The sequence below is a fragment of the Carassius carassius genome, chromosome 21, assembly GCF_963082965.1.
Source record: "Carassius carassius chromosome 21, fCarCar2.1, whole genome shotgun sequence".
Lineage (NCBI taxonomy): Eukaryota > Metazoa > Chordata > Actinopteri > Cypriniformes > Cyprinidae > Carassius > Carassius carassius.
In genome coordinates this window covers 22,949,537-22,971,082 of record NC_081775.1, presented here as the reverse complement: position 1 = coordinate 22,971,082, position 21,546 = coordinate 22,949,537, and the positions used below count along the sequence as shown (strand labels likewise).

The 21,546-nt window shown below is 35.7% G+C and overlaps 2 protein-coding genes across 5 annotated transcripts in view; both read right to left on the bottom strand.

The window, feature by feature from the left end:
- Positions 1-55: 55 nt before the first annotated feature.
- On the bottom strand, positions 56-5,765 carry guk1b (guanylate kinase 1b). Of its 3 annotated transcripts, none has more exons than XM_059503884.1 (9): positions 5,654-5,765; positions 3,330-3,445; positions 3,187-3,228; positions 2,747-2,845; positions 1,424-1,520; positions 1,081-1,219; positions 915-999; positions 756-841; positions 56-673 (listed from the first exon to the last, which is right to left on the bottom strand). In XM_059503884.1, the coding sequence occupies exons 2-9, from the start codon at positions 3,439-3,441 to the stop codon at positions 641-643; spliced, it is 693 nt and encodes a 230-aa protein (XP_059359867.1). In that variant the 5' UTR covers positions 3,442-3,445; positions 5,654-5,765; the 3' UTR covers positions 56-640. The 3 variants fall into 3 exon arrangements, with proteins under 3 accessions (XP_059359867.1, XP_059359868.1, XP_059359870.1); XM_059503885.1 differs by lacking the exon at positions 2,747-2,845 and adding an exon at positions 1,988-2,050; XM_059503887.1 differs by lacking the exon at positions 2,747-2,845.
- Positions 5,766-8,147: 2,382 nt separating this feature from the next.
- The window catches only part of rnf220b (ring finger protein 220b), a 31,924-nt gene continuing 18,525 nt past the window's right edge, over positions 8,148-21,546 (bottom strand). The window contains exons 3-16 of one of the 2 annotated variants that reach the window (XM_059503882.1): positions 20,922-21,048; positions 18,552-18,597; positions 18,371-18,463; positions 15,790-15,832; positions 15,422-15,526; positions 14,444-14,487; positions 13,989-14,100; positions 12,898-12,988; positions 12,672-12,758; positions 12,529-12,581; positions 10,922-11,006; positions 9,030-9,138; positions 8,611-8,685; positions 8,148-8,490 (exon numbers count right to left, since the gene is read on the bottom strand). In XM_059503882.1, coding sequence (XP_059359865.1) covers positions 8,419-8,490; positions 8,611-8,685; positions 9,030-9,138; positions 10,922-11,006; positions 12,529-12,581; positions 12,672-12,758; positions 12,898-12,988; positions 13,989-14,100; positions 14,444-14,487; positions 15,422-15,526; positions 15,790-15,832; positions 18,371-18,463; positions 18,552-18,597; positions 20,922-21,048 — 1,142 coding nt within the window. In that variant the 3' untranslated portion in view covers positions 8,148-8,418. The remainder of the gene's footprint in view (positions 8,491-8,610; positions 8,686-9,029; positions 9,139-10,921; positions 11,007-12,528; positions 12,582-12,671; positions 12,759-12,897; positions 12,989-13,988; positions 14,101-14,443; positions 14,488-15,421; positions 15,527-15,789; positions 15,833-18,370; positions 18,464-18,551; positions 18,598-20,921; positions 21,049-21,546) is intronic. The other variant, XM_059503883.1, reaches the window with a different exon arrangement.

Genomic DNA, 21,546 nt, shown 5'->3' with positions numbered 1-21,546 from the left:
TAATAATCAATCAATTAAAAGAGAAAAGAGAATTAGAAAAACGACAATAGAGAAATTATTTAATGTATCTGTAGCTCATTTTATTTTATTTCAGCTAACCCAAAGTGACATTATTTTATTTTAAATACAAGTTTAGAAACATGAAGGTGCCACTCAAACTAACCATTCAGTTGAATACATTCAAACCTGTAAAATACTAACTGAGAGTCAAACCTGCTGTAATAGCTTAGCTCTCTACAAATATCATACATATTAAAAACAATCATTTCTCTACTATAGAACTAACATGCTGATGATAAACAAACTATCAATATCAGCTGAACTATCTATTCTCTATCTATTACAGTTTTCTCCCTTCATTATTCAAGGTGCAAACATGCTCGAGAGACTTAGAGAAGAGTCTTCAATTGAAGTGAGATGTTTTTAACATACATGCATAGATTTTCTCTCATCCACAGAGAAAAGCTCTACAGCACACTCCTTTGAACATAGCACCCGTCTTGATCAGCCGTTTAAGTGAATAGAGTTTTTAGAGTCTGACATGAGAACCAACACCATGATTGCACCATACAAGGCTGGAAAAAAGGCTTCATGTCCTGTGTTGTTGGGCAGAATGGTCAAAAGTGCAGTTTTTCCTCTCCTATTTCTTGGCATCTTGCACCTTCTCAATTTCCTGTTTGAAAACCCCAACAACTCAGTGTTATTTATTTATGAAATTAAGAAAAACTATACAATCAGATATAAAATAGTTTTACCTCAATAAGAACACTTTTGAGTTTCTCATAGGCTTCTTCCAGGTCATCATTAATTATCACCAAATCAAAAACTCCCGGTTCCTTACCTAGAGAGGAGAAAAGGGCAAGCGAACAAAGGTTTTGCTCAAGCACAACCGACTTACTGAAAGTTTCACTTACTGAGCTCCATGTCAATCCTCGCTGCTTCCAGACGCTTCTGTAGACTGTCCTCCGTCTCAGTTTGTCTGTCTCTCAGACGCTTTTCCTGTAGGACAATAAAACGTCTTCCTGTATTTTGACAGTTAAATTCTGTATAATGAAACTGAGAATGTTTCTGTCAGCTTACCAGGATCTCTATTGAAGGTGGCTGGATGGAGATATAAATGGGATTCAAATCAGTCTTTTTAATGTTTTTCACTCCTTGTATGTCAACATCCAAGATACAGATGAGGTTTTGTGCCTGAACATCTTCTATGGATGTTTTGCTGCAAGTGATAGTAAATTTGATGAGCAATAACATTAAAATGTATTTGTTGTTATTAACAATACGCTAATGGGCAATTTTAGCTACTTCAGAATAATTACTTTTGGGCATTGGTATGAAGACAAAGAATTTGCAGTGAAGTATGTGTTGAATTAAGAGGATAATGGGATCAGATAACAGATGTCGATTTACAAATAAAATGTACCTGGTTCCATACATGTTCCCAGAAAACTCAGCATTCTCAATGAATTCATCATTGTCAATTCCATCTTGCATCTTCTCTCTGGTGACAAAGTGGTAATCTGGGTTGAGGACAGAAATGAATGAAGATTAACTGTAAAACCAAACAAATTGTGGCTGTTAACAAGGGGACATTCATCAGATGTGCTGAAAGGGTGTTCATTTTATATATTCTAATGACCAGGTACTCGTAAACTATTAAAAGAAAGGTTTATAAAAAATAAAAATAAAAAATAAGAGGATGACTAAATGATAAAATAATTTTTATGTGACATTTCAAGTCTTTTCACTGCCCATCAAAACAGAATTCTTTATGCTCAGCAGAGGGCGCTAAATGTTTATTTCAGAATCTCCGTTCCTGTGATACCAAGTTAAAATGATTGAGCTTATTAAATGATGGGAATGGTGTGAATGAAACTTCTAAACTCTAAACAAAAATTCAAAAACAGCTGTATTTGCACATAAAATAATCTCAGGAAGAAGTCCTTTTTGTAAAGTCCATGAGAAAGCTCCAGTGCTGGATTCCTACCGTTCTGCTGGTTTAACTCCACATCAGAACACAAGAGGGGATCTAAAGCGGGAGCTAATGGTTCTGCAGGCACAAGACAAACAATTCACAACTACAGGGGGGCAAAACACTGACATCATCCATGGCAGCACTGCAATGGAGACTCCTATTAGCATAACAACATCTGGAAAAAAATATCCTAAGAATAACAAACCAATACAATTTGCTGTTTATAGTCACAAAATAATTTTTAGATGCAGTATTTCTCAATTCCACCTTAAATATCTCTAATAAATCTGTATTGCTTTCAGTTATGTGCTTTTTTAAACAGCCTATCCATTGAATTTGTGTAAATTGTGCAAAGAAAATAAAAACAATTTGCCCATGTGACCTAAACAGATTTTAGAAATATTTTTGTTCATTAAATGGCCAAGAAATGATTTAAAGGTTCTGTTGTGATGCTAATGATCGTCCCTGGGAATTTTATGCTGTGAGGAGTGTGATGTCAGTTCACATCACATAGAAAACCAGGGGAACCCAGGGGGCTATTTTCAAAGGCTTTTTACTCCGAAGTGCACACTGGCATTCATGTCAGAGAGAACATGTGATGTGATGTGATGTCCACAATCGTATATTGTCATTTTTGCCTGAAGTGTAATTCGCTTAAAGAGTTTTAGATTTTAGAAGACGAAAGTAACCCCCATTACTTTCTCATCACATTAGATATGCCAATAATCAATAATAACTAATGATGACCAATAATGAAAACCAAATCTACACCTTCAGATGTCTCAGAGGAGAGGATGTCTGCTACAGGAAGTAAGGTAGCCCCCAGAAGCAGTGGGAGACAATTCAGCCCTAGAGAAAACGACAAAGGCACTTTGGGGAATAAAAAGAGAAATTTACCCCGTGAAATGTGGTAATATGTTTGGAAATTAAACAGTTCACTTGGGAGTAAGAAGCAACAAAGAAGACAGTTATGGACTAAGGTTGAAGGGGCTTTCAAATTGGATGGGAATGTAGTTGGAAAAACCCCTCTTCAATGCTCCTCTTTTTAAAGTCTATCTTTCTCTCATTCACTTTCTACACTGGGCAAGTAGAATCAGGTATATATTTCAGTTTGTTATTTATTCTGTTTCTGAACTCATATCTGACATTGTTTCTATGATAAAGCAAGCCTCTCATTTATTATAGTTGTTAAGTGGGGAATTCTGCTTTACCTTTCCCATCTTCCTCTCCTGGACGAGGATTTCTGGTGGTGTCTGCAGAAAGAAATATCAAGGTATCAAAATATTCATCCAGCATTCTTGTTGTTTGGTTACTTGTCTAACCATCTGTCTAATTTGTCTGTAATGTCACATACGCGAGACACTGAATCCAAAAACCCCTTCATATTCTTTCATGAGTCTCTTCAACAGGGTGCTTTTTCCGGCTCCTGATGGGCCACTCAGAACTACAGGCCTGGGTCCTGACATTTCTCTGTGAGACAATCAAAAGAGGTTTGTTAGATAAAGGGTATGTAAGATGTTTTAAGTTTTTGGTGATTAAATCTTCAAACCTAGTATATGCAAAACATTTTTCAATGAGTTGCAGTCAGATAAAAGGGAAATTTTAAAAATAAAATAATATTTTAAAATGTATAGGCTACTCTTGTTCAAAAGTTACAGTTAGAACAGCAATATTGTGATTTCAGTTCTCTCTCTCTCTCTCTCTCTCTCTCTCTCTCTCTCTCTCTATATATATATATATATAATATAATTTATTACAGCAAAACTGAATTTTCAGCAGCCATTACTCTAGTTGTCAGTGTCACATGATCCTTCAGAAATCATTCTAATATGCTGATTTGATGCATTTTTTAAATGATCAACAATGTTGAAAATCGTTGTGCGGATTAATATTTTTCTGTGAACTGTGCAATTTTTTTTTCAGGATTCTTGATGAATAGAACATTCAGTAGAACAGTATTTAATTAAAATAAATTATACATTATAAATGTCTTTACTGTTAGGATTTGATCAATGAATACTCGCTGAATAAAAGTATTTATATATATATATATATATATGAAGGTAGTGTAATTAAATGCAGCTAAAAAGGCATAGCATCTTTTACAAGCCAGGTGAAATGCTACCCATATATTTCGACATCAAAAGTCACGTGTTCAATCAGACTTAGTATTTTGGTAGAAATCCATCTGTCGCTACAATAGCAGCCAAGTAGACAGATGCCCACACGGGTAGGTTGCGTGACATGCTTCATCCTCAAAATGCGAACAAAGTAAACGTAAAAGAAAATGAAAAATAGATTACACATTTAATACAGATGAATTTGTAATGAAGACCATGAAACCATAATAGTTAAAGAGAGATTTAGTTTTAAGAGTTATAATGTATAGCATTGTACTGCACTCTGACATAAAATGCTGTGTCATTTCTTAAATCGTACATACAAGTCTTTATTATTCAATGACAACAAACAAAAACCTTCCATATTGAGCACGGATTAGGTCAAGTAGGATGCTTTATTCTTGGTGCTCAGCTGAGAGAGAGAGAGAGTGCTATAAGCTAGAGAAGTTAACATGGGCGGACACTGAGCCTATTGCACGCCTGCGTCCCTCCTAGAGAGAAGCTCAGGAACTAATCCACTGATCCAGGTGATTAGTGATTCTGTTTTGAGGTCTGTGGACTGGGTCTTGTAATTGAGAACAGGGCACACAAAGTAAAACAAAACAATACAACCCCTATTTCCTGGCTAAGAGGCATTTATTATTAATTTAGTTATTTTGCATAGTTTATAACACAGAATGGAACCATGGAAGTCATCATATAACTTTAAAATGTTAAATGTGTTCATGTTCCAGCTGGCTTAAGACAGATAAAAAAAAAGTTGTGAAGTGTTATAAATGATCTTTGGAGAGTCTGTCTTTCATAATAATGCAATTTAGCAAAGCATTTACATTATTTGCATGGTGGCAAAGGATTTACATGTTCATGTAAAGTGCCATGAAATTATCTTAATGAAGTCAGGTTAGGCCAATGAAGAGGATTACCCAGCATGTTAGCCTAATGACAAAGGCCCACTGACCTAAAGCCTGTCTTCATGTTTTCTACAGTGTCTGTCTGGAATCATGTCCGGCCTATTTTTTAGGGACTCTGCTGGAGACTAGACAAACCACCTGGACACTCAGTCTGATCTTGGAAAGCTCTAGAATAAATATACAGTTGCCTACTAGCAGTTTGTTCATTTTCACTTTTCTTTGTTTATTCTATCATCCCTTTAATGACATAATTTGGCTACTGCATCTTCAAGTGTTTCTGTCTTATGATGATGATAAAGAATAATAAAAATAAAATAAATAAAATGTAAAATGTAAATAAAATTAAATAACAATTAAATTACAAATAAAATAATTAAAAATAGAAATATGAATATTTAAAGTGTGCTTTTATTTTCAAGACAACATGAAATTTCAAAACTAAAATTCATATTTTAATTAAAAATGTATTTAAAAGCACAAATGAATATGCATCTAATTAAATTAATAAAAATCTGATGTGTTCAGTATCCTTTCAGACTGATCACTGTGTAATAAAACCATTTGTTATTAAAATCATTTATATTACAATAAACCATACATTTTGACCTCTAAAGTTTGAACACGAAAAAAGGAAAGACAGCTCTTACCTTGTCTATGCTGGTTAGATGGTGAAGTATGTTAGTGTGTGTTTCTAGCTCACTGACTTACTGCCACAGCTTACTGCCAGTGACAGTTACCACCTCCTCCGTTTACTCTCTCTCAGCCAATCAAATAGCAGGTCTAGTGTATTTTTTTGTTATGACAGAGATAAGAGGCTACTAACTTTGAAAAGCCATAATCATTTGTTTTTCCTGAGAAATTACGGTGAAAATGCATTTTGTAGACAAGACCAACATCCAGTCTGAGAAATGTTATATAAATCTAAATAGGCTACAGTATATAAAATAACTACTGTACACTGTATATAACTATATAACTAAAAATTGGGGCAACTAGTTCCAGTCTTGCCTGTAATGCATTGTAAATAATCCAAATAAGGCAAAATTCGAATTCTATAATGTTTTTGTAAATTCTAAATATAGTATTATTGAAATCTAAAATTAAATTAAATTCAAACTACACCTTGAATCATATTTTGTGTATTTTTAAGCAATGTGTAATTTTAAAACTATAATTCACTAGCATATTTGAGTTCTGATCTTTCTTCAAAAAAAAGATACAATGTGCTAAATAATGATTATTGAAATTATATTATTGTTATCATATAATATCATACAATTCAGTCAGCCAAATGTTATTTAAAGGTGTAGGCCTGAGTTTATTGCTCACTCTGAGTAATGAACTGCAATTTCACATAGCTAAATCAAAAAACTAATTTTGTCAAATAAAGTTGAACATTACTTCATAAGTCTCCACAGAGTCTGCAATAAAATTACATTAAAAAAGCGGCATATTTCTACATAAATCTCCTAACTATTGGCTGTGTATTAGTAGAGTCATGGCATTTCTGCTCCCTTACAAAGCATCCAAAAAGTAATTCCATTAGTTAGGGTTTCTGGGGCTGAACGTGTAAATATATTTTTTGAGTGCATTTGGGAGTTTTAAAGTAAAATACACTGTGAGAGTAGTCCAGAAGTTCACTTCCTTTTTTCATTAGACACAAGGCTGGGCTAATCCAGCGCTAACCTAAATTCACACAGACGAGTCTCCATATACTGCTGCTAATTAGAGATATGTCAGGACATCAGCCTTAGACATCCTTTTATCAGGTCATTCATTAAAGGAATCTTTAAGAATGGCTGGAATGAACTGGCCAGGTGGTGTTAAGATACTTCAGATGCAATAAATAGACCGAAAGGAAAGAGCTGGTTATTTTTTGTCTGCTACTGTCTCATCCCAAACAATAGAAGTGTGGGCATTGCCAGCACCATGGGTTTGATTCCCAGGGAATACATTTAAAGAATAAAATGTCTGTAAAATGCATAAAAGACCTCTCCACATTTATGTCCAAATGCTGGTGCCTTGGTGGTGACTCATGTATATAACGAAAACCATTTTAAGGCTGACAATGACATCTGTTAGACAACAACTTTAGTTTATTTTTTTGTCAAAGAAAAACAGATGAGTCTGTACAAAATGCATCATCATAAAACAAAGCTGGTTTTGTTGCATTCTATTTCAGTTCTATCAAAAGTGCTTCACGATCTTTCAGTTACCTGTAGTAACTTTACTAGAGTGTCTAGACGATAACAAAACTATTGCTAAAATACCAAAGGAAACTGAGCTCCTTTTCTGTTAGTTCTGAGCTTAGTTCCTTGAGTCATATGTCATGTCGTAACCTATAGTAACTCAGTGTCAACAGACTGCTTGGCAGTGGAGAGAAGTGAAGGTTAAGCAGAGATCAGCCTCATCGTCCATATCCTGCATTAAGAATCAATTCCACCTGCTGAGGGTCCAGCTCTGCTGTACAGTACATATCAATACAATAACCTCCAATCATGTGTTAGGGGTTAAATATTAATTCATTACAAGAATGCAGACAATTCCATCTACACAGCATCTTACATTGAAGTAGAAGAGCAAAAAAAAAAAAAAAGTGAAAAATACACAGGGGACTACTTCCACTTAGAATATTCATTGCTGAACCTTGTAGTAAAAACTATTTTTGTTTATGCATGTGTACGGTTTGATAAAATTAGCACTTTTTGAATCTGCAAACCTTGTGAGAATGGCTTTGTATTTTTGCATCATATTTAGTCTTTGAGTTTTTTAACGCATGCTTAGGATAAGGGCATCATGAGACAAAAAATGCATAATATAAACAATTACACTATCACCTATGTAACAGCTTAAATGATCATTTATCTTAAACCATATTTAAAGGATCCCATTCACTATTAAATTACAGTTACATAAGCATGGAAAATAAATGTACACGATTCATTGCTTTTCTGCACATTCTACACAAAACACTGTTTATGAATGATTTCAAAGTTAACCGCTTTCTGATTTCAAATATTAACACTGCTAGATCCAAATTAGAAAAGAACTCTTCAGTGTATACATTCACAAAACTATTTGAGCGATTGCTTTAGAACATTTTCTATGAGAATAACTTAACAATATTTTATAAAACAAGGTTTTTTTTTTACATAGAAACAACATTTTTACTGTCCTTACAATATTATTACGGCAGATTTATGCTTTAAATCTTTACCATTTCATTAAGAAATGAACACAGTGGTCTTCATGTGCAGTAACTGGGTTGCATTCCGACATGAACCTTTGGGCAAAGACTCTGTTGGGCAAGATGTCCTCTAAGTTTTGCAGCAGCCCAGAAAGGTACTCCTCAGTTAAAATGATCTGTCTGTGTAGAGTGCAAACAGGCAGATAACAGGACAGCCGTAACTTTTCACAAATACACTCGTCTCAGGTCCCCAGGTGAGGTGATAGTGTTGCACTGTGGACACAGTTTCTTTGCTCCCTGCGAGAAAGATAATTTGACAGTCAATAACAACTGATAGTAACAAAGGGTTCACGTGTTGCAATCACACGCCTGTGCTAAATCTTTCTTTAAGCATAGTATGATACATGTTCATCTCACCAGGGTGCGAAGCCAGCATTCCTCACAGTGGACATGCCAGCACTGGATGGAGGTCAGAGGTACTGTGTAGGAGTCCTGAAAAAAGTATATGTACACAATAAAATGATGTTCACAAGAAAAATTTATTTTTCCGTTAGTTAGTGGTTTCTTGAGCAGCAAATCAGCATGTTGCAATGATTTCTTTAGAAGGATGCGATTTCAAAACATTACAATAGAAAAGTTATTTGTATTGGAATAATATTTTACAATATAACTGTTTTTACTCTATTTGATTAAATAAATGCAGCTTGGTGAGCATGAGAGACTTCTTTCCAAAACATTAAACAAACCTATTACTGACCACAAACATTTGAAAAGTAATTAATGTGTTTTAATTTCATTGTAGTCCGTTTTGAATTAATATGCAAGGTGTAGCTTACCATGCAGATGAGACACTTGAACCTGTCCCCTCGTGTGAGCTGCTTCTCCAGATCTCTGATGCGTGTTTTCAGGGCCTCCAGCATACTGAGGGAGGGGTCATCTGGTAAGCTAAACGAAACAAAGAACAAATCCATCAGAGATTGATTAGAAAGTCACAGCGTGCTGAGGGTTTTGTCGCTGAAGGCCACATGTTATGAATTCTAAATTACACATGAACGGTAATCAGAAGACAGATTGCATCATTAAATGAGGTACATTCAGAAGCAAATTCAACACTGTAATACATGAGAGTCAGCATCCCTATTGTATTGCCATATTGAACAGTAAAAATGAAGAGCATACACTGACTGCATAGGTCTGTGTGCAAGTAAACTGATGCAAAGTGTGATTGGTTAAATAATCAACGAAAAGACACAAAAGGTACTATGGGATTTTTCAAACTTAATAAACCTAATAAAAGTACAATACAATACAACAAAATTTTAGTGTGGGCAGAAACAGCTTAAAATTGCCCCTTGTATTGGCCTTTCCCACAGCAGGTGAGGGACAGACATGTCACCGCAGTGTGCAAACATTGTCTCAGTGTAATTGCTTTATTAGCGTGTCCACACAGGGCCGGGCAGCAAGCGCCCCGCAGCACACTGTCATTTGTCAGGAACGGTCCTCCTTCCCGCCTCACTAACCCTTCCTCACTCGAGTGTTTCCACTTCACCACAATTAAATAACACTCGCTCAGAGCCCCCTAATCCCCGGTAGGAACATCCTGGCCAACGCATCCCCATTTAATCAGCTCTCAGGAATTGAACTATGACAGCAGGGGGTTTAAGTGATCCATCAAAAATGCCTCATGTAATAGCCGCCAAATATAAGCATAATGAATGCTGGTTTTCTCTTGTAGCTGTCTGCTGGAAATATGAAATAACTGCCCCCGTCCTCAGGCTAAATACCTACTGGAGAGTGGTGACGGATCAGGTAGAAAAATATGCTGCAAAACAGAAGTCTTGTGTTAAATTTAAAATTATTTTAATTGTATGTATATATTTATATATATATATACACATACATACATACACATACACAACACACACACATAAAATTGTTTTTTTATATGAAAATCATGAGGCACCATGGGCTATAGGCCTATATAATATAATATAATTTGTGTGACAGAAAAAGGTAAAAGTCTTATCTGCGGGTGGACATGCAGATACATACAAATCACTCACACATAATACATTCAGAATAATTACATTTAGAAAAAGTATTTCATAGTTTCCCTGCAATATGACACACCGCGACTGATAGATGGATTAATCAAGCGGATTAATGATTCACTCCAAAATATAAGTCAAACACGCTTCAGTGAACTTGGCAAAATGTAGCCCCGCTGAGAAAGAACCGATTCGTGTGCTCTTATTGAAAGGGTCAGCCATAAATAATTCCTCATGTGTCCCTTCCATGAGCAAACTTGACCTCAGTTGCACGATTAGTAATGCTTGAAAGTCTGTCCCAGTGCACTAGGAAAGAAGTTAAAATTTCCCAACAGGAAGTTCTGTATCATGATCCTGCAGAGATCTGTTCCAAGAAAATGACATGGATGTTGAGAGGAGAATGATGGAGGGGAGTGGGTGGAGGCACTTGAATATTAACCTGTGTATCTCTCACATGACATCACAGCTCAGAGTGTCTGGAATATATGCACAAACCACTTTTAAAAATCGTGCACTGAAGTCATGATAAAACAGAAGTAGTGACATATCCTGTCTTTGTATTGTGATTTAAAATTTACAAATGAAACATACATGAATGAATAGTTCACAATAAGATGTATAACTTAGATTTAGAAAATAGGATGAATTTTCTTTTCATGCTGACTTTAAGGTATACTTACATCTCTAACTCGCTGTTCTTGCAGGTACTTGGAGATGTTGTGCTTATTTTGTTGTCAAACTCTCCATTGCTTGTAGTAGGAGTTTCTGCAGACATAGTGCAGCATTGTGAATAATTTGAACACATGTATTATATATGTATATACATATACACATGGTGTGGGTGTGTGTGTGTGCCCACATGAAAAGAACCTATATGTGGATATATGTGCATATATGAAGCCTATAGGCAGTGTATATGCACATATATGCTGCATATATGTGTATATATATATATGCCACATATACGCAAAATTGAGGTGCATATATGTGCATATACAGGAAATATAGGTCTCCTGTATTGCTTCTTCATATCCACATATAAGCCCTATACATACAAGATATGTCTTCTATATAGCTAATGGCAGGATCTGGTCATTTTGTAGCTCATATCCCATTTTTGACTGTCATACATTATGCCTAGCTCATATTTTCTATTCAAGGCAAGGCAAGAACTAAGAATTAACAAAAGAAATTATGCAAGAACTTATGTATGTGCGAACATGTGAAATTGGTATCACATGTAATTGTCATGTTATGGAATTTAACTATGGCAATATATTAACATGATATACAGAGCCGGACAGTAACGGAGTACATTTACTTGAGTACAGTACTTAAGTACAATTTTGAGGGATCTGTACTTTACTCGAGTATCATTTTTGGGGAGTACTCATGACTTTACTCAAGTACATTTGAGAGGCAAATATTGTACTCTTTACTCCGCTACATTTCTATCCATAACTGTAAGAACTGTAAGGACCCCCGATATTTTTTTCCCTCATCTCAAGAAATATCCGCGTCCACACGAAGCCGATGTAGTATACATGCCAGACCAGCATGTGGTGCTGTAATTCTGCCACAGAGATACACTTAAAACGGAGAAGAAGACATGGATTTATCCACACTCCATTTCAGAAGCTGGCGGTAATGCACACTTAAAAGTTGTTTGCCAACCGCCAATTTAAAAAAAAGAAGAAGAAGAAGACATGGATTTGCTGATAAACCTTGCACTTGGTACACAAGCGAAAATGGAACAATACATTTATTAATCCGTGTTAATGTTAGGGTTCAGTGTTTGTTCATGTTTTTGTTGCTGTTACGTGATGTAGTGGTGTTTGACTAGGGGCGAGACGTGGGCTGATGACGCCATATTTTCAGAAAATGTACGGATTCGCCGTCCAGACGAAACGCAAAGGTGGCATTTTCAAATATATCCACTCTGGGACCCGGTTTCAAAACATCGGTTTCACTCTTCCAAAACGCCAGATCCGTGTGGACGAAAATGCCTATCCGCTAAAAAATTTGTTCGCCAAAAAAAAAAAGAGGAAAAAATAAAAATCTCGGACACCCTATCAAACGTATGTTCATATATATGTGTGCATATATGTACGTACATATATGTTTCAATATAGGTTTTGATATAGGTTTTTAATATATGTGATATATATAAAATTGGCCGTTTTCCTATATTATATGTTTATATAGGTTTTTTCCATGTGGGTGTGTATAAGCCAACTACATTAAAGATCTTTTACTAAATTAACATCTCTAAAAAAAATTGGCTTACCTGGGTTTGCCAACTTGGTTTGCTCTGGAGATGACCTGCTGGTTGTGTCGCCACTTTTAAAGGAAAAAAATAAATAAAAAGGAATAAGTATTATTAATGTAGCAAAGAAAAACTAATAATATACTCTTTGTGTGTGTGCATACTTTAAAACAGCTCCTCTTAACGCCTGCCTCTCCTCAGCATCTCTGGGTTCATTTCCTGAACAGGGAATCACATCCGCCTCTGTGTATCTGAGATCATTTGCTAAGGAAACATTTATCAAAAATGCTTTCAAAAAAAAAAAAAAAAAAAAAAAAAAAAAAAAAAAGATCACTGCATGTCCTTGCTGTGCCATAAACTGTGCTGACTGACAGCAAAAAATAAGGGTACTGTGCTTTTCCATATTCCAAAGTATCATCACCGTCCACATCCAGATCTGCATCGCTGTCCTGATGTTCTTTCAGTGAGCTGCTCACCAAACCTTAGAGATTTGATATGAGAATTGATTAAAAGACAAAAAACAGACAAAAGGAATAGAGTATCATATTCACAAATATGTTGAGATACAAATGCGCCCTACTGATGAACTGCAAAGTGCTAATAAAATTAAAAGTGTTTTTAAGGACACAAGGATCTAAATGACCTTTGAGTCCTTTGTGATTGGCTCGGAGTCTGTTTTTGACCCCTGTCTAAGTGATTTTACAGTAATCTCCTTCTCAAGAGGTTAACACCACTCCCATTACCTCACGTGTCTGTTTTGAACTAATCACAAACACAAGCTCTTGCAAAACTAAGTGAGCTGCCTTGCTGCTTACATAGGCGCTCACTGAACCACATAGGTAACCAATATGGAAACACTGCATTGGCATTAACTCTACATATAGACTTGATGTTTGCATTCAATTTTAACAGATTATTATTCTATTTAGCATGATGCATACTAGTTTACATAAAAATATATACACTGTAAAAAATATTTTCCATAGATTATTGGAGACTATTGGAGACATAGTGTTTTCTTGTAAAAATGTAATAGTCTATTTCTACTTAAAAGATTTAATTCATTGCTTCACTTGCCATTACTTCTGAGAGAAAATAGTTTCAAAGTAAAACTACACTTTTTTTTCCAGTGTAGCACATGGAGATCGGATAAAATGATCTGTTTTTATTTGCACTGTTTTTCTATTAATACATTTCAGTACTGCATTATTTATTGTCTTTTTTTTCCCCTGAGCTTGTCTCACTGCATAATTGGACTAGGTACTCCTCTGTAGACAGTTTTGGTATGTTAGCAACTGATTTCATCAAGTTAAGTTGCTTTTTTATTGTAGTTTTTTTTCTTTTTTTATATATATTTGCCTTTCTAATCTGATACCTGACTCCAATCTGACTCCTTATAAACATGGATTGATTTATAAGGATGTATTTGAGTATTTGGAATGTATTTGAATTACTGTAAACTGTTTGTTTGTGTTTTGTACCTCTGAAGCCTCTGAGAACAGAAACCATCTGTATTCTTCTCTGTTCGGCCCATTCAAACTCCCTCCCAGCTGACAGCACAGAGCCATCTTCAACAACACACACGCCGTCTCTCTGTAGAAAACACACACATATCAGTATCTCTGGTGGAAATGTCTCCACCAGCCTCGAGACAAAGCTTTCATCTGCTACCTGCCCTGAATACCTCTCGGCATTAGATCACAACTGAAAGAAACAGAAAATATTATGTCTGATCCTTCTGGCCACATCTACCTGTCTTATGCTGTGCATCATATGACTGACTTAGCAGAACAGGTCTTATGTCAAGTACAGACAAACAGTCTGTGATCTGTCAGTGAAAGCAAATCTAGAGAAGATACAGACTTCAGGGGAAGGAAGGTTCATTGTTTTGAATGAACACATGCACAATGAGAAATAAGCTGCATTTTCATCATACCTGGTCTTCCTCTGCTTTCCGTCTTTTAAGTTTCCCAATGCGTGCTGTAAAATAAAACAAACTATGAAAAAACAACAACAAAACAGCTGATTTTTTTACTGATTCTTGACACTTTCATGTTATGTTATCTAAAAATATTAAGCATAAATACATTTTTTGATTTGATTTTTCTCCAGTGGCAGTTTTATGATGGAAATATATACGATCTCAAACTGTCATAAACTGATAAGACAGAAAGGCCTCTATGGACTACAAAAGATAAATAAATGGCAAGGGAATTGGACTGATCTGTTTATCTGATTATAAAATAAAGACAAATACAAGATTTACAGAATTCTTTGCATCTTCTCTCAAATACACACACACAGAGAGAAGAAGTCAAATTCAGCATTGTGGAACGGTATCCACCACTCCATTAAAATCTCTGTTTTGCTGAGCTGCTAATGATGTTAAGGGACATTAATCTTTAGGAGCCTCAGCTCATAATATAGTCAAAGAAGACAGTAGAAACAGAGCTGAGGCTGTTACAATCACAATGAAGATGAGCATAACAGAGAGGGGATCATTAATTAGAGAGAAAATCTGATCAATTAGCTGTGACCAATTGTCCAGTGCACCTTTTTTAGATGTTAATGAAATAACATAAAAATTAACAGTCCTGATAAATTATCGAAAATTCTACATGATAGAGTATCAATATTTCACAGTACAGAGATTCAATACTCTCTGTATAACTGTGTCAAGGACATAATATTACATTAAATACTATATAATTTTCATCATCTCATTCTACATTTGTAGAAGATGTTTCTAAAGTCATTTTCTCCTTTAAGATGAATTTAATTCAGTTCTGATTGGCATTCTAGATAAAGTTCTTCACATACCTAATTTTACTAAATGCAAAACTTGATGTAAATAAAATTATAACGAGTTGGTAGTGAATCCGCCGTCATGTGCAGTGCGTGGAGAACAGCTTACCAGACAGTGGGCAAGAAGATAAATGTGGGAATCCACAGTCAGGCCAAACATGAACAGATTTCACTTTCTGTTTGGCGTAGCACCTGCACCAGCAGAGCTCCTTAACTGTTAACATATAAAAAGGTTAAAGGTCAATAATCTGCTCTGCTCGTGAGGGTGCTAGGTCAAAGGTCAGGGGTGGTGCTTTAATTGTGAATGTTCAAACTGTGTTAGAAGTGTGATTCAAAGTGTACCAGTGCTGTCTGAGGACAATTTGTAATAATAACTGTATGTCATTTTCAAAGAATGTCTTGTTATGGAACTTGTATAAAAAAAAAACTTAATACAGTGAGAGCATTTTGAGATACTGAAAGTCATTGACAACGTACCATTGAGTCTTGTTTGCCTGTTTGCTCGTACTCGCAAAAATGTCTGATGAAAAACAAAACAAAAAAGGAAGGTTCAAAATCCATAATCTCATAAAACATTACACCCAACATTTTATTTTAAAGGATAAGCCTTTAAGCCATTATACAACATTTGTTCTCACAGAATATCCAATTTCACAAATGTCATATTGTGGAAAATGGGTTATAAACAACAATTCAGGTATATAGTAAATAAAAAAATTATATATTTGACTTATACAGACATTGCACTAAAACTGAAACAACTTAAAATATCAAGTGATCATAAATAATGTTTAGAATAAATATATGCATTTTAGGTTTTATGTTGTATAAATTATATAATATGTCAGAAAATTTTATCAGCAGTATTTAGAAAGTAAGGCATGGCAAGCCAATGCAAGTTTATTTATAAAGCACAATACATACACAATGGTAATTTGAAGTGCTTTACATAAAGTAAAATAATAAAAAGGAATTTTAAACCGTTTAAAATGGTTTAAAAATTGGTTTAAAATTAATTTAAATCAGTAAAAAAAAAGAAAACTATTATATATAAAAAACAGTACAATCAGTTCAGACGTAGCACAATGCTAATTCAATAAATGCAAAGCTACACGTATGAGTTTTGAGTCTGGATTTAAATGTGGCTAATATTTTAGTACATCTGATCTCTTCTGGAAACTGGTTCCAACTGCGGGCAGCATTATAGCTAAAAGCGGACTCTCCTTGTTTTGTGTGAACCCGTGGTATTTCTAACTGACTCGATCCTCATGATCTGAGTGGTCTGTTAGATTTATATTCAGTGAGCATATCTGCAATGTATTTAGGTAGGCCATTGAGTGGTTTATAAACAAGTTAAAGTACTTTAAAATCAATCCTAAATGTAACTGGAAGTCAGTGTAAGGACCTGAGGACTGATGTGATATGAACAAGTTTCTCAGAGTCTTGACTGGAAACAAAACATCTAACTATTGCCATGTTAGTATGCTGATTTAGTTACTGCTTTGGCATGAATACTGACACTAAGGTCTGTCTGCAGAATCACACCAAAATTCTTGACTTGATTTTTAGTTGTTTGACCCCTAGATTCAACACTTTGAGAACTTCATCTATGTTTCCAAATGCAATGACTTTAGTTTTCTTCTTGTTTAACTGAAGAAAGTTCTGGCACATCCAACTATTAATTTCATCAATACATTGGCAAAGGGAGTCAGTGGGGCTGTAGTCATTTGGCGATAAGGCTAGGTAAATCTGGGTATTAATCAGCATAGCTGTGCAGTGTTAAAAGTGAATGAGAGAAAGATACACAGGCAATTTGGTTCCTTCTCGTTATTTGACTTAGTGGGAGCATATACAGGCTAAACAAGAGTGGTGCAAGAATTGAGCCTTGTGGGGCTCCGCATGTCATGGATGTCCACTTAGACTTACGCTACCTATACTCACATAATAACCTCTCCCTTCTAAGTATGACCTGAACTATTTGAGTACCATCCCAGAAAGCCCATAACAAGTATGTTATGATCAACAGTATCAAATGCAGCACTAAGATCTAGTAGTAACAGGACTGATATTTTGCCAAAATAAAAATGAAAGCGAATATAATTTATTATCTTAATGAGCACAGTCTCTGTGCTGTGATGTGGTCAGAAACCAGATCGAAAATTGTCCAGGTATCAATTTGAGTTAAAGTAGTTGTTCAGCTGATTAAAAACTACCTTTTCAGTAATCTTGCCTATAAAAGGAAGATTTGATATTGGTCTATAGTTGTTCAATATGGTGTTATCAAGATTGCCCTTTTTCAGAAGGGGCTTAACAACTGCAGTTTTCAGGGAGTTTGGAATTTCCCAGAAAGTAGTGAGGTGTTCACCACTTCTAAGAGATCTGCATCTAAAAAGTTACGTACACTTTTGAAAAAAGATGTGGGAAGTGTGTCAAGATAGCAGGTTGACAATTTAGGGTGCTGCACTATTTCTTCCAAAATTTTGCTATCAATTGTTTCAAAAACAGACAGTAACTTATTTTTGAAATTGCGGTTGAATCTATCTGACCTCTGCATAACTTGAGGATGTTAATCGCCTTTCTGATATTATTGATCTTCTCAGAAAAGATGAAAGAAAACAAATTGCATTTGCTGTCAGAGAGGAATCTGACTTAGGGAGTTTGACAGTGTCTCAATAGTAGCAAAAAGAGTGTGAGTATTGTTTAAGTTACCGTTTACAAGGTTTGAGAAGGTCTGTCGAAATGTGGTTAGTTCCACATTGAAAGCATGACAGCAGTCTTTATAAATGCTACAGTGAATTTCAAGTTTTGTAAGTAGATTAAAATTATAATGTAACATTTTTAGAACATTAATACTATTTTGAATTCAATTAAAGTCCAATAGATGGCAGCACTACACTGAGGTCTGTCTTAAACTTTTGATTGACATGTAGATCAGGAAGGGGAAAAGTCCACTTTAATTTGTTTGATTCTACCTTTACCTGATTAAATTTCAATATGCTCTTCAAAAGAAGTGCAAGCTAATGAAGTTAGATGTATATAACATGCATTTCGTGCTCACCTGGTACCTGTCGGAGTGCACTGCCTCATCAGCAGGACGAGGAGATGAGGCGGAGGAGGAACCCTCTCTCTTTATATGCATAGAGAACAGAGACTGAGAGAGGTAGAGCGGTTATTATTGCCTGTAGACATAAATAAATTGTATATAACAAGTGTTGTGAAGTACATTGGAGAGTCCGTACCTTAGGTGGCCCAGCAGCGAAACACTCCTTTTGAGCAGGACCCTGACTGTAAAAAGGAGAGAGTGTTATTAACACATATTTCTTCACCACAATCCCATTAAATACAAAACTCAGAAGCAGAATATGCAAAAATGCTCGGAAACGAAGGATCAGTTTGCATATTGTTCTCAAACAACATCTCCTTCACAGTCAAATAAAAATAGTGTATACAAAATAGCTGTCTCCACTCAGGTCCTGTACAGCATGAAGGCTCTAACACACCCTGGGGCTGAGTTCAATTTGACACAATTACTGTCCACAGCTCTGTCACTAAGCAGATTATGGCTATAATTTCTTTATTGGAGAAATCTTTCATGTGTTCAGAGTGGCTAATGTGCCGCCCTGCCTCGTCTGATGCTGATAGCAAACGTTGAGGAAACGCATTATTAGCTTGCTATGATTTTCACAGGGACTGCCTTGAGCTTGACTGGCTGTGAAATGTCAGGAACAATGTAACAGCTTGTAATTTGTGATGTTGCAATGATGGAGGAGACAGGGAGAAGGGTGGAAGCATGGTGCACATGCCCGGAGGCTGTAGATAAATATGCCATCAAGACCTGGAAGCATTTAATGTGCCTTTGGAAGGGACAGGCTACTGGGAAATTGTGTGCATTTGCATGTGTGTGTACGTATTCATTGGCTCAATCTGCTTTAATTCTGCCCTTCCTCCATCTCTCCTGCTCTTGTCTCCAGTTTTGATCTCTTTACTATGGGCAGCGATGCATTTTCATGAGCCTGGATGAGATTTGAATAAGAGTGACAGAAGAGCATGCTGACTGTCAGCGGCACTTTACGGTCTACATGCTCCGGCCGACACAAAGAGACTGAGGCAGTTCAAAAAAATCAAATCAACTCTCGACTGATCGGCTGATTATCTCAGATTGAGCTGGATGGATGGAAAAAACAAAAGACATGAGCGAAGCTGAGGGAGGTTGATAGATTATTGATTGTCTCAGTCATTATATGGATTGTATCTTGTTTATTACAGAGGAACATGACAGGTTTCATTCTGTCATCTCCATGAGAATTGCAGGTGAAAAATGAGGGGGAAAAGAGTGTGATAGCAGATAGCACTGGGATTTATTTATTTAAATGTTAAATAAAACTAGTATTGATAAAAATAATAAATAATACAATTAATTATTGCATTTACATTACGCTTCAGCATCCCCGCAACCAAGCCGTTTGAAGAATTAATGACTGGGAGGATTTATTTCTATATGGTTAACAACTATAGTAACCAAGCAAATTAAATAAATAAGTAATTTTTTGAGGGGGACAACATTTAGATATTATATTATTTTATAGTGTAGTTTTTTTTTTCTTAATTGAAATAATTAAATATTAGATATCAACATATTCCTATATGTATTCGTTTCTTTCTACGTGGTTTACATAAAGTTATTGTTTGAATTTTCATTTTTAATTATGGCAACAAAATACATTCAAGATACACAAAAGTTGGGACAACACTGGGATTTTATATTATATTATAATTATTTTTTTAAAGATTTTTTAATTTATTTTTCGATGGGCTATTTGACCAAGAAGGAGAGTGATGGGGTGCTGCGCCAGATGACCTGGCCTCCACAGTCACCGGACCTGAACCCAATCGAGATGGTTTAGGGGTGAGCTGGACCGCAGACAGAAGGCAAAAGGGCCAACAAGTGCTAAGCATCTCTCGGGGAACTCCTTCAAGACTGTTGGAAGACCATTTCAGGTGACTACCTCTTGAAGCTCATCAAGAGAATGCCAAGAGTGTGCAAAGCAGTAATCAAAGCAAAAGGTGGCTACTTTGAAGAACCTAGAATATGACATATTTTCAGTTGTTTCACACTTTTTTGTTATGTATATAATTCCATATATAATTCCACGTGTTAATTCATAGTTTTGATGCCTTCAGTGTGAATCTACAATTTTTATACTCTTCGAATGAGAAGGTGTGTCCAAACTTTTGGTCTGTACTAATATATATAAATTATATATATATATTTGTGCTATGCAACAATTACACTTGTGATTAATCCCATGATTTGTCTGCGAGTCCAGTCCAGAGTTTTGATCATAACATTGTAACAAACACCTTCTGAGCAGAGACTTGCACTATCGCGGGTTTGTATGTAGAAGCAAATGAGCAACGAACATTCAAAATATTGATAATAATAAAACTGATTTAATGTGTGATAAAATAATTGTCGCCATTAATTAATTAATGTGTTAACATGATAATAGCACGTAACTTGCCTAGCCCTAAAATATATACATATATATTTATATATATATATATATATATATAAAATGACTGCTGTCAATGGTGTGTTGAGGATGTACCTATTTTGCTGCTGCATCAGTCGCTCCATCTCCTGCTCCATGTGTTCCTGCAGCTCTCCTGGCCGCAGCACAGCATGACAGATCGGACACATGGGCGTCTGAGTGTCATACAAGGTCTTCACTTTACCTGGAGACAGGGGAGAGAGGGGGCAGACAAAAAAGACATGCTTTATTATTATAAACCAACAATGAGCATTAAAGAGAATTCTATACATGATAAAAATCAGTCCAGGCAGATGTGTCACTTAAAAGAAGCTTATCAACATGACTGCAGAGATATAAACTAGCAATACCTGTCTCGAAGTGAGGCCATCACAGGCTAACAAGTGGCCAAATGAAAGCAAATAGATGCGAATAAACTATGGATCTGCATGTAAACGTCACCTGGAGCCATGCCCTTAACAGTCGGCCCCCTGTGAGTCCCCTCTCTTTTAAATTTCATCTACAGTGCAGCTCAAATAAATTCAGTGACAAGTACTAACTGCTTGCATCTCTGCCTAAAGGCAACCAGCATCAGTAAACAATGAAATCCCATGGCTGAAATTGAATTTATAACCACATTACCTGCACCGATAACGTTGGCAAATAACAAGATGATAAGAGGAATTTAAATTTGATTCTGGGA

Excerpts from the sequence above, each read along its gene's own strand:
- guk1b (XM_059503884.1), bottom strand. The coding sequence starts at position 3,441 with ATGTCAGGACCCAGGCCTGTAGTTCTGAGTGGCCCATCAGGAGCCGGA. Across the intron at positions 842-914 it reads GAGGATTGACATGGAGCTCA|GTAAGGAACCGGGAGTTTTT; the intron begins GTAAGTGAAACT and ends TCTCCTCTCTAG. Across the intron at positions 674-755 it reads TCAAAAGTGTTCTTATTGAG|GAAATTGAGAAGGTGCAAGA; the intron begins GTAAAACTATTT and ends GTTTTCAAACAG.